The following is a 13077-nucleotide window of genomic DNA, read 5'->3' as shown; positions in this document are numbered from 1 at the left end:
CCGAACTCAGTCAGTGCCCTGATTAAAGCCAGCCACTGCATCTGGATAAAAATATCTGCAGATAGATGCACTTGATGCAGAAAAAGTGATCTGATTATTTTTTATTAGATTTGCTTTATCAAGAACACACTTCCTGGTGGAACCAGGGAAAACCTTCTTCAAACTCATCTCTCTGCCCTAATTAATTCCACATGCCCTTGTTACAGGCCCATTCCCGCCTCGAGGGTTGACTAGTAACTAAACAGTGTCCACACATGTCAAACAATGCCGTTTCCTCTGCACTTGTTTTCGTACTATTCATGGGATTTTTTTGCATGTCAAAGAGTCTCCTTCAAACTGTCAAAGGCTTTGTTTTCCATTTTTTCAATCTAACATATTTTCAAGATGGAAGAGAGTCAGAGTGACTTTGGGGTGTGTCCTTGTGTGTTCTTGTGCCAGCCACCAGACAAGGTTGCATGCGATTAGGAGTGCTTTTTATTGATGTGTGCACACGTGTAGCCTGTATCCCATCTCAGTGAGGACCCGCACACATGTTTGGGGGGGGGGCACGGCCTCATCAAGTGTGAAGATGAAAAGAACAGCATGCCATTTGTGTTGGAAAAGCATAGACTGTTATGAATACATTACTTCATGGTTGCCTGTCAAGGAGTGAGTTGCGGTCGGTTGCGAGAAAGCAGGCTCTGGGGTTTAATAAAGCCGAACAGTTGTTGATTTGTTTTGGTGGAACAGAGCGAGGGCCGGAGCTGTGAGAGGGCAGTAAGAAAGAAAGAAGTGAGAAAGTTCATCTGTTCCTGGGGACCAGCGGCCCCGTAGCCTGTGGAAAATGCATTCATTTGGGAACTTTGATAAAACCAGGAAATGATTCACCTTGAAATACCATCAGGAACCGTACACTGCCCCAGAAAGCACGGATTTGGCGAGTTTTACGGCAAAACGTGGCTAGGTGTCGAGGTTAAAAGAGGCCGAAGTTTTGTTGAAAACTGAATGAAACATAGATTGAAATGTTGTTGAAACCACTGTTGAACTCAAAACTAGGCATCTTAAAAATCCCAGGGTTAATTTAGGAATCTCTCCACCCCCATATCACCGCATCAGTGCTTCCCGTGAATGTTATACAAGATCCCAACCCGCGGATTGAGGTGATGAGAACAGAGCCAATTAGGAAAGCAAACAAAATCATTTGTGCATAAAAATTTTGACGCTCTTCCAATATTTTTTTTTCTTCTTATGAGTGACTCGATAGTTTTGCCTCTTTGTGTCTCTAAAACTGAATTGATAAAAATGACTCTTTGACTGATCTGCCCATAACACACACACACACACACACACACACACACACACACACACACACACGTGCAACCAGTGATGATGGGCGACAAGAAAGCTTTGTTTTAAGGGATCGCAAACCACTGAGCTACACCACAGGTTCATCACAAGCGGCCTAAGCTGGAGGTTAAACCCTCCAATATTTTTTTAAGAAAAAGACAAAGATTTGAGAAAACATGTTTTTTGAGTTGCAGGAATGTTTGTTTTTTTCTTTCCTATCTTGTTAATCATCTTTCGAAGCTGCAGATTTATCTCGACTTAGACCTTTTGACCTGCAAAATCATTTCGCCTGATTATGCTACACCGCTGTTAAGCCGCAGTTAGCCAATCATTTATAGTTTGTAGCACAAAAAAACATACAGCGTACCATAATGGATTTGTTTCTTTTTCTCAACGACACTGCAGGGGAGAGCCAAATTTATGAATATATTCAGTCATCGGTCTGTATCACACTTCAGTCACGCGCTCGCTCGGTCGCGAACGCACACCACAGTCACGTCCCCACGCACGCAGACATCCAATCCTCCCACCTAGCACCGACTTTATTGAGGCAATATAAATGGCACAAGCTCTCCTTGTGTACACCGAAGCATAAAGGGAGCTGATCATGGCCAGAACGCTCCTTTATTAAGACCTCTGTTTACACTCTCCTTTATTGAACATATAAAAACGCTTCAGGTTCTGGTCCCACTTTTATCGCTCCCTCGATGCTTCTGGTAGCTCTTATAACGTTCTATCTAACAAAAGCCACTTACACGCTGCACACACCCCGGCACCGCCACGCTCCAACTTTGCTAAATGTCTCTCCCAAGCATGTGGAAAAGAAATGAGCCTGCAGACTATTTCCACTAATATAATGCCATTTATAAGTGGGGGAATTAAACCTCATAGCACACCACATTAACAAAATGGTTATTCACTTGCGGACTTTGAAGTCAGGGAACCAAACGCTGTACGGTTGTGAACCTCGCCTTCAGAGTCGATGCCACAGAAAAGGCGACGGCCTCTCCATCCGTGTGCGTGTGCTTGAGCGTTGGCCGCATACATATGGCCAACCTCAGTGGGACGTGACCTTTCTCTGTCAAACCTCCTCTCTGTTTTCCCCTCATCTGTTGTGTTTATCCATCCGCACTTTTCTCCGAGGTTGTCATGCGTTCCCTTACTCAGCATGCCCACCTCCCCCAGACGATGTGGTTTTTTAAGACTAATGAAGGCAGGATGCTTCTCTCGCTGTAATGTGTGTGTGTGTGTGTGTGATGCCGTCCCGCCCTTGCCGGAGCCTGCTTCTCATCATCAGGCTGGAGCTGGATGAGGACTGCTGAGCTGGTCACCTCTGGCAACTCCGCTATCAGCTGGAGCGGCTCTGTGATGAACTCCAGAGTGGTGGTTTCCTCAGAGGAGAACCAGAACAAAGCTCAGCTGGGGAGCGCTGTGTCTGACCCTGGGTTATTAAGGCTGGATAATAAGCAGACTCAGCAATTTTAGCTGGGTGAGTCATGTGAGAGAGTCTCGGGATGTCAACCCCTCGAAAGAAGAACCTTGAGTCTGCTGGTAATAATAATAATCAGTGAGGAGCGCATCCCTCTCAGTGTGTTTGTGTGTGTTTGAAATGTGATTCAGAATTAATTAGGAACAAAGTTTCGGTTTCAAAACATATAAATTATGCTCAAACCTCACGCAAAAGTTCTCACAAGTCACTGACATCACCCTCGAACTAAATCTGTTTCCCTGCTGTTTGGAAATGCTTGATGAAGCATCAGTGGAAGAAAACAAAAAAACAAAACCAAAAAAAGGCAAACATTTGATTTAGGATGTTTGCTCTCAAACAAATGGTGCTAACAACCCCTGCTGTTTTTAGTAAGAGACCCAAACTCTGAAATAGCTTCCCCGCTGCGGGGAACTGATTACTGCAGGAACCCTGTTAGCGATGTCCTCCTTTGGCTCGCCATCGCATTCTGCCTCTCCGCCGTGTACTTTTCAGAGAGATTTCTAGCTTCTGTCTCAGTTACAAGTGTAAGGTTCATTTAGGATGGCGGTTGTTTTTCCCCGCCGCTCTGTCTCCCCGACAGCATGCTCGGAGACATCAATATTGGATTTAGGGACGAATGTGTTCTTAAACGACTGGCAACACAACAGAGTTTCAAGAACTGTAGCCGTTCGGAGGCTCAGTTATAACACCCTGTCAGAACAGAGAGGGAGAGGAGATAAAAGCATGCTGGGAACAATGCCCCGAAGCTGCGTCTAATCCCTTGCACTGCATCCTGGACACTAGCCCTGTGTGTTAGGAGTTATCACAGCAGCAGCAGCAACCCGAGCTCCTCTTCGCTCGAAACTCTCCGTTCCTGAAGATTTATGTGGCTTGAGTGGCGGAGGAGGGGGTGGTGGTGGTTGTGGTGGTGGTGTTGGTGTTGGGGGTGGTTACGGTTCCGCTACAGGCTAACAGTTCTCATCGCTTGATGTGCGAGAGTGCTGATTAGTGCTGTTGTGTTCGTGTCTTTATGGCAGAGGAGACGGGCTCTATTCCACTGACAGCCCATGAAGAGGCGGTGAACATATGTTCAGGAAAGGGGCGAGGATGTATTGGAGATGGCTTTTTGTCAGACTGGATAATTGTTAGTTATGAAAAACAGAAACATTCAGAGATCATTATTTGTTTGTTGTGACACTAAAAATCCATCAAATACAAATACGCTGTGATTCTGTTTAAGTGACACTTTATATTACGAGGCAGCTGCACTGTCAGGTTGTGTCCTGATGTCGCTAATGAGCACCAGGCTCTGGCCTTTTAATAATGGGAAGGAATTCATTATCAGTGTTGTTTGTAAGTAATCAGTTTAGAAAATGTTCCTGTTGTTTGTGTCCACAAAGATGGACATGGTCTGCCTTTCCAGATGCTGAGAGGATTTAGAGTAAAAGAGGAACACTTTGAAGTTTTCTCTGTATTCTTACACAGTATATATTCTTTTTTTTTTCCTTTTTTTTATTACAGAGAATCTATTGGGCCCGCCTGTTCAACACAGACCAACAGCAAAGCAGAAACACTATGGGACTACAGTACCTCTTCTGCTCGTTGGACACGACTGGAAACCAATCAGCCAGCTCAAATCCCAGGTGAAGAATAGAATCTAAATTCATTGATATCCATGGTCTGCTGCAGATGAATCCAAGTGATTCCGATGACCTCTTCGCTTTTGATCTCGTCATCAGGTCGAAATTTATTTTTGTGACATTTACTGTAGCAACCGTCAGTTAATAAAAATGTCCACCTATCATAATCTAGAAAAGATGAATCCTCTGCTTCCCAGGGAATGAAAGTTTCTTATTTTGGACGCTCTGGAACTTTTCTTCTTGCTCCACCATCAGGCCAAAACTTTGCACACGTGACAATGTATTTCATAATCCAACAGGCAACTTGCCATGGAGTTTGTTGAATACATTCATGTTCCCAAGGGAGTAAATCAGTTTGATTTCAACTGACCTTATGGCCCATTTGTTCTAACAGCATCCTCAGGGCAAAATTTAAAGTTTTGGCTCCACTATTGGAAAGGCTGGGAAAATTGTCAGTATGTGTTTTGTTCTAGAACAGTGGTTCCCAACCTTTTCCAACTCAAAGCCCATTTGAAAATCTCTATCTTGGCGACCCACATCCGACCCCATAACAATACGAAGGCCAAATAATGTGTTCTCAGAGCACTTCTTGTTTGAACATGCAAAAACATTATATATATATTTTACATAATTGCATTTTTTTTCACCAAAGTTGCACTATACTGCAAAGGATTTGTCGACCCCCTTGCAATACCTTTGCGGACCACAGGTAGAGAAACCACTGCTCTAGAAGCGAGTCGTAAATCGTTCAAATCAGGGTTTACTGTTACACCTGTTGCACAACTCAACTTCAAGATTACCCTCGGTCAAGTTTTACTTACTTTCTGAAATTTTGAACCGATCTGTTGTATATCTAATCAGCTGTGTGACATGCAACAGACTGTTGCATGTCGCCCTATGTGGTACATCCTCAAATTAACATTGCTCAGGGATTTGATGAATAATCAAATTTGGTAATTGCTGTTTAAATGTAATGTCAATTGCAGTAAAATCAACAAATTGTATATGTGTGTGATCCTTAAGCTTCATGGTGCATCTCAGGCTTAATGTATTGAATCCTGCTCACGTGTCAGGACTAAGAGTCAGCTAAGTTCAAGTGTGTAGGACCACATACAGTGAGGCAGAGATATAGCGGTCTTCGCCTCTTTGCGTTCAGCTCGGTACATTCCAAACACAGACAGCTGTACAATGTCTCAGAGCGGAAAGAAAACGCCACATGACTCACTGGAACATTAAAGTTTGAAATCTTGGATCCTTGGCTCTATTTGGTGTTATAATCCCAGACTTTATAAAAACAAAATACATGGCTGCCAGGCAGACTTAGGAACACAGCTTGAGTTTCCAGGTTGTGCTATTAAGTGAATTCATTTGTGGATTAATTTGTTCTGGCTTAACCAAACAGACAGGGTGCCACAAGGTTTCTCAGGGATCTTATTACCTGAAAAACAAAACATAACCTCACGTCCGCACATAGAATACCTATGATGCGCTAATTTGAATATATTACTCCTCTAATAACAACCCCATATATGCAGTGTGCTATGCATATTTTCCCTGAAGTTATAAAAGGCAGTTGTCATAAACATTATGCAGTGTGAGGGAGGTCAAAGAATGCATATAGAAAGCTGCTTGAACAGAAAATAGCAGGAAGTTTATTCCCACTTGGTTTGTGCAATGATACTGCCTTAAACCTTAAGTGTTCTGCTTCCATATCCTCTTATGATCCACTAGACATTCTTCTCCACATGGGGTGATGGATGACTTAACCCAGAGCTGCGCTCCTTGCCACAGTTGACCCAGATTGAACTATGTGTGTGAAATGCGTTTGCTCGTGTGCTAGCCCGGTGATGTGTGTGTTTCTGTGCTCGAGTGAGAGAGAGAGAGAGAGCACAGGAGAAGAGAGGTTGTATGTTGACATGTGGACGAGCGCGTGCGTTCGTGTGCGTGTGTGTGTGTGGGCGTGTGGGCGTGTGCGCACGTGCAGCCCCCGTTTGGTCGCGCAGCACGACTGACAGACGTGATGTATGACTCGGTGCCACTTAATCTGACTCTAACAGAGACACATGATCTCCCTCAGTGTTGTAACTCAAGGGGTGCGAAGACTCGTGGCTCTCAGCAGGATTAATGTCAAATGGAATAGTAACATAAGATAATCTCCTCCGCTCTTGTTCTAAGATTCAAAGTAGCTTCATAAGGATTTCCAACTGCTCTCATCAATTGAAAACAGTGATCGCGCGTGCTTTCTCACGGTCGCCGGGGTGACTGTCAAAGTTGCGTCTGTGTCATCCGAGCGATGTTTCCTGCCTGACTCCAGAAGTCATTTTTTCTCATCTCCCCTCCTGTCTGTTGTCTCTTCAGAGTCACCCTGCATCACTGAAGCTCCTGATTGAAGCGGAAGGTGAGCAGCTGCTCATGGCTCTGGAGAAAAACGAGTAAGTGTTCCCTCCATTCATAACCGGCCTTAGCTCGGAACTGAGTGCTTTCTGGAGTACAAATGGGTGACATATGCGCTGCCCAGGGGCTACAACCGGGGCTGCAGCCAAGCTGTGTGTCACACATAACAGCCAGGGAACGGGGAGGGTGGAAGTCTTTCTCTCTTGCACTGCTAGCGCGGGCATGGCAGTGTTCTCTCTTGTGTTCTCTCTTTGTTTTGTTTTTTTTTTTTTGGTGTGTGCTGAAACAAAGACTTGAAAGACAGAAATTCCTGAATACATCAGCCAGATATTGATGAAAACCGACATCATCCTCCTTCTTCTCCCTCTATCTTTTCATTTGATCTATTGGTATAACACAGGGGAGAAGGAAGCTTTGTTTGAACGCAGCACACACTCGACTCTCTGTGTAGTAAGATACTATCAAAACAGTGTTAGTCAAGGGACTGTCAAGGAGGGGGAACATCATTTGAAAGAGATCAGGTTATATCGGAATGGGTACACTTTGACAGAGAACGTAGCTGTGGATCTGTTTGGAGGAATATTTGTCATCTTTGCATTTTTTTTTTTTTTTTTACACGAGGGCTGAGACTGAACGTGGCCTCGGTCTCAGACAGCCTCCGAGTCGAGTGTATTGCTGAGAAGAATGAGACGTGATTGATGGAGCAATATGTTTTCCATCCAGCTCTGCTGCCACACATGAGCAACCAGGAACAAGCAGAGCTTTCTGTGCGATAGAGAGAAAGAAGGGAGAGGGAAGCAAAGAGAGAAAGAGCCGATGGGTTTTTTTTATGCAAGAGTCGGCCATGAATCTCACTTGTTTTCCAGACTTAATATATGTAAATTCCACCTGCAGACTGTGGGACAAAGCTTTCAACACCAGCGACCGCAATTTTATGGCTTACCTACTTTGAAAATATTTTGATGGGAAATCATACTCAGTCTTTCTGTCGAATAACATTCCTGCTTTGCACAGGTGGGGATTTTGCAAAGCTGACTTGCAGATTGTCAAATTTTCACCAGCCCCATTTATAGCAGGGAATTACGTTCTCTTGCAGGGAAAAAACATTTCATTTCAAAACCGGGGGGGGGGGGGGACTAAACTTTTTCCCCTGTGATCAGCTGCAGTGGAAAAACACCTTACATTCCCATGCATCACCCACATGAGCCTCATTCAGCGTCGCTGTCATCGTTGTCCAACAGCATTAAATGTGAAGTCCACAGTCGAGCTCGAACCCCTGAGCCAAGAGGAACAAACAGAGACGATGGAGAGGTTCAATCTAGATCTTTCTAATGAGCTTGAGAATGATGGAAAGACTCTCCTCAAACAAACTTCCAAATACCGATCTGTCAGAATTTACTCTCAACACTCGCAGCAAGTCTGGAAAACAAAGGTTTAAATCGCTGGCAAGGGTTAAATTTTCACCACCTCTCTCCATCGTCGCACCCATCTGTGATGAGTCAGAATGCTGCTAAATAGGAGCTACTTTATGCCCATTTTATGCATGTGTGGCACGATGAATCTCAAGTAGCTCGAGGACTTGAAGAGGATGTGCGTTGCTGATTGAGTTTGACCTGCGGATCCGTGCAGCAAAGCCAGAACTGAACCTGCTGTGCTGACATGAAGTTGAAGGTTCTTGTCTGAGGTTGTTGGCAGACTGGCTGCGTGCTGCTGATAAAATCCAGTTGTTCAAACACAGCCGGCATCTGTGGAGGAGGAGGAGGAGGAGGAGGAGGAGGAGGAGGAGGAGGAGGAGGAAGGGGAGGAGGGGGAGGGGGAGAAAAAAAAAAGAATTAAATGATTTGAATTCAACCCCAACCCCCCTGGATTTATTTTTGTTTTCTCAGGTCTTCGTCAGTAAATATCGCTGGCAACATAACGCGAGCGAGGTGTGTGCGGCACAGCCGAGCACCACCGTTTCTGCTGCACTGAGAGGTGAACACACTCTGTGAGTGTGTCTGAACTCACATCACCCCTGCAGTGTAGTAGAAGGGAGCAGAAGTTGCCTAAGAAAGCTGGGGGTGCATGAAAATTTTATCGCAAACAGCTTGAAATAATTACAGTTTTTGTTTCTGTTTTCTAGGAAGGATCATTAACTATTTGTTGGAAAAACAAAATCATCCTCAGTGTATTAAACAGCTCAAATAAAGGCCAAAAACAATAGAAAAACACATCTTGTAAGTCGCTGTGTTATACTATCTTGGCTTGGTGACTGACTTATTGTGGAGGTTAGAACTTTGATATTTGCTGTTATGTTTAGCCTTCAGCTTGATCCCCGTTGTAACAGTGTTGGCCCAATAAACCAAACTTCTTATTAAAAAGTCCAGTCAACAGCTGTAGGCAAAACGAAAATCCTCCACAATAAACTACACACTGACTTGTTATGGCCATTTCGATGTATGAAACTTAAATACTGAGATCTGAGCTTCAGCATATTCTTAGGCAGAATTCAGACGGTCTTATCTTTCCCGTCCATTCGACACCAGCGGCGTGCTGAGCTGTCACATACCATCAGTCTGTTCATGGTAAATCAGTGACTTTAACTGCGACAAACACTCTCAAAAGAGAAGTTATGAACTGTGGATTTCATACTGTGTTATTTGTCCTGATGATGGTTGTGTATAGTAAGTGACAATTTATCATGTTCCTCTTTGGCATCCTCTCAGTGGCAAAAAATGATAACACTGCAACTGTCACCTTATCTTTCGTGACTTTGTCTTTTCCCCAGCCTACAAATCATATTCTCCAGATGTAAAGGGCCAACATGCTTGTTTGTTACCCAACAAAAGTCGCATCATCACTTTTCTTTTTTTCAGTAAAAATGAAATGCAAGAATAACCAATCCAACTGAAATCATGACTCAAACGTAACATCGCAACTGCTAAAATTATTTTTTATTATTCTACTCATCATTTATTTTATTAAAAGGGACCGCGTGCAGCTTTCAACAGCAACGTCATCATTTGATGCACTGCACCAGATTATAGCTTCAAGCTAATTAGCGTGAATGCTGAGGCATCACACACTATTGTTATTCAAATCTTCAGATTTTACATCTGCAGGTCATATCAACAAATATTAAGTCAACCAGACATAGTACAGACCTACACACAATAGCGCGGTACAAATGCAAGTCAAGTAAAAGGGAGCCGTGAAAACCATAGAGTGTCAGTCAGTGAGACAGAGCTGAGGTTTTGAAGGGGCTGATAGAGCTGTAGTTACCTTGTCTCTTGGCATCAATATCTGAGAAGATGTTGGCTGCTTTGGATGTGCTTAAATGACTCTGATGTTGAACTGTAACATTTAGAAAGCCTGCAACATGATGAAAACTATTCTTCGCTGTACAGAAAGTGTCTGTGAGCCACTTCCTCGGTGCTTCTGCTCCTTCGGATTAAGGGCTGCAGAAGCAGGAGACACAGCGCCTCAGATAGTCCTACAACATCCCCTCTTTAAAAGCAGCCTGTTGATGGGATGGAACGGCCTCCTGCTGCCTGGTTCAAAAGATGGCTGCCTGAAACATCAAGGTGCCATTTTTTTGCACCCATGTACTGCTGTTTCTTCAAATTTAAAAACTGCAGTAAAAATATAATCCGAGAGTTTTAGATGATAGTTTTTGAGTACGAACATCAAATCAACTTCTGTATACATAAGATAAGGCAGAAAGGCAGACTCGCAACATTGAAGGCCATTCTCGTCATTATGATCATTATCAGTGTATTCCTCTCATGGGAAATAGTCCAAAAAATTATCATACATGGACAGGAGAATGTGTTCTAGACAGTACCTTGATTTTAGCTGCCAGTATTTTTGTAAGAAATGTATTTTTAATCATTAACTACTGTATTCCTCTGTGGTTAGAATTGGAGAAACCAACAGTGGGGGGAAAAAAAAACTTCCTTAATGAGGAGTCTGATTTCACTGTTCACAGACAGACAACACAAACATGTTTTATTTTACAGTACACACTCCTGTGTCACGTGGTGACATCAAATCGAATGAATGATTCCCCTTTTTGCTGGGGACCCCCGGGAACCCTCTGAGGGACCCCTGTGGGTCCCCAGACCCCCGCTTTGACAACCTCTGTTTCAGAGGATCCGATCAAACTGAAGTCAGACACAAATGCTGTGTTTTCTCTGACCACACCATAAAAAGATAGGATATAAAACTACCTGATTGAACCCCATGTGGCTTTTAAAAGATTCTCCTGTCCCATCCTCTGGGTTCAGGTTGTCACTGATCAGCAGTGTAAGCACTGAACATCCCCCACCCTCCACAAATCAAAGTTCCTAGAGTGCAGCTGTTGACATGATGGAGGTACTGATAATAAAACATAGGTCCTGCTAGTGAAAATTAAATATTAAATATCAAACCTCAAACTTTGCTTCATCCCAGTGTCAGAGTAGAGATGTTCTCTTCTCAACACTTCCTGATGCAGATGACGTGAACCTGGTCGCTGTCATCCGCTGTGCCGAGTCTGAATCTTTTCAGATGAGTTTAGTTAGTAGAAAATGTCTAAACAGAAGCTTCACATGGCCTTTATTTCTCTGAAATAGGACGTCTGCTCTTTATTACCTAAAGGTTAAGGTCCTTTATTACAAGACTCTGAACCCGGCTGCTCCCAATGAGCCAGCTAGTGTGGTTTTGTGAGTGTGTGTCTGCGCGTGGGTGAGTGAGAGGCTTTGTGAAGCACTTTGTCTTGCCGAGGGAGAAATGTGGTGCACTCTATGTATACTGTACATCCATTTACCATTCCATAGAGGTGTATTCGTTTCTTTTTTTTTTTCATGTAAGCAGAGGCTTTCCTTTATTTCAGTCACAGCTTGTGCTCATCTACACGAGTGGGGACGGTTGTTGAGCTCTGACCTGTGGGTATGGAACCGCTCCTGACCAAGCTGTTGTCGCAGCTCTTGCTGCTTTGTGGCTTTGAATGGGAGGCCTCCAGCCATATCAAGAGGAGTCCCAAGCTGAGCAGGCAGCATGCTCTCCATCCATGTTTCCCTTTCTAATGGACTGCAGGATCAGTGAAAGGAGGCCTGGGGCTTGTCAGCTCGGTGGAGGATGTTCGTAGTTGCCTGCACTTGGGGTTTCTCCTCATCGTGTTGTTTAGTCTTAAGCATGAGGGGCCTAGAAGGTTGGCTATCCATCTTTTGGAGTCTTTTGTACTGCAAGACGAACAGACAGAAAGGAAGATGCACATACACACATTGTAATCTGGCTCTTTCCCCTGGACAGAGGTTCAAGCTGAGAATATGTTTCCTATCTCTCTGGCATTTGGAAGAACAGTAGAATTCAGCCTGGACAGTATCCAGACACAATTTGTCCCAGTTCGCGTATTTGGTTTTAGGGATGTTATTTAACTCCATATCTCAGACGGGACTTGCTTCTGGCCTGTGACCTGTTGCTTCTCTCAATGAAGACGTCCTTGTGTTTCAGTGAAAACATGCACAGGAAACAGCCTCTCCTGGGGACCTGCACAAACAAGAAGGCGAAAGACGCTGCACAAATAACCAACCCTTTCTGGACATCCCTGTGACCTCCTTTGTAGAGTTATTGTCCTCGGCTGCTGAGCCACACGCAGAAAGTTTAAGGAACGTCAAACCCCAAAGACACCCATGTGTATCAAATCCGTCCTCTTGTCGTTAAGCCAGGAGTGAGACAAGGAGTGTATCAAATCCCTCCCCAAGTCATTAAGTCAGGAATAAAACAAGATGGAAAGTCCTTTTCCCATTTGGGCTTCAGGGCTTACTCAAGGTGAACGTTTTAATATGTGTTTATTAGAGATTTATATGTCTGTAATAACTACTTCATCATCTTTACAGGATAAGGTTTCTGAGCATGTCTTTTGCGGATAGTCAGTGCAGCTGCAGCTCTTTGCTTCACGGTCAGTTCCTGTATTGATCGATTACAATGTTTGACCAGTAAAATCATTTTTTATGTGTTCAAATCTTAGTTTTAAACTTTCAACACTTTTTCTATCAATTGTGAATGTGATTTTACCTCATGATAAAAACTGTCATTCTTCCTGAGTCCGCACTTCTCTGATGATTAATAAGTGATTAATAAGAATAGAAGCGCCCTCTTGCTAAGATCCTATTAAGTACTTTGTTCCCATAGTTACCTGCAAGCCCGAGGTCCTTGCATCCTCTCATTGTGGAGCAGGAGAGAGAAAGTGTATGAAGAATAGCACAATATGAGAAAAGAGGGAGGTGG

At 43.8% G+C, this 13077-nt stretch overlaps 1 protein-coding gene across 2 annotated transcripts in view; it reads left to right on the top strand.

Moving 5' to 3' along the window:
* LOC130162681 (disintegrin and metalloproteinase domain-containing protein 12-like) overlaps window positions 1–13077 on the top strand; it is a 72879-nt gene that overhangs the window by 6417 nt on the left and 53385 nt on the right. The window contains exons 2-3 of one of the 2 annotated variants that reach the window (XM_056366458.1): window positions 4316–4437; window positions 6793–6866. In XM_056366458.1, the coding sequence (XP_056222433.1) occupies window positions 4316–4437; window positions 6793–6866 (196 nt within the window). The remainder of the gene's footprint in view (window positions 1–4315; window positions 4438–6792; window positions 6867–13077) is intronic. The other variant, XM_056366459.1, reaches the window with a different exon arrangement.

This window comes from Seriola aureovittata, chromosome 21 (genome assembly GCF_021018895.1).
Source record: "Seriola aureovittata isolate HTS-2021-v1 ecotype China chromosome 21, ASM2101889v1, whole genome shotgun sequence".
Classification (NCBI taxonomy): domain Eukaryota; kingdom Metazoa; phylum Chordata; class Actinopteri; order Carangiformes; family Carangidae; genus Seriola; species Seriola aureovittata.
The sequence above is the reverse complement of the archived record's forward strand: the minus strand, read 5'-3'. Positions and strand labels throughout refer to the sequence as shown.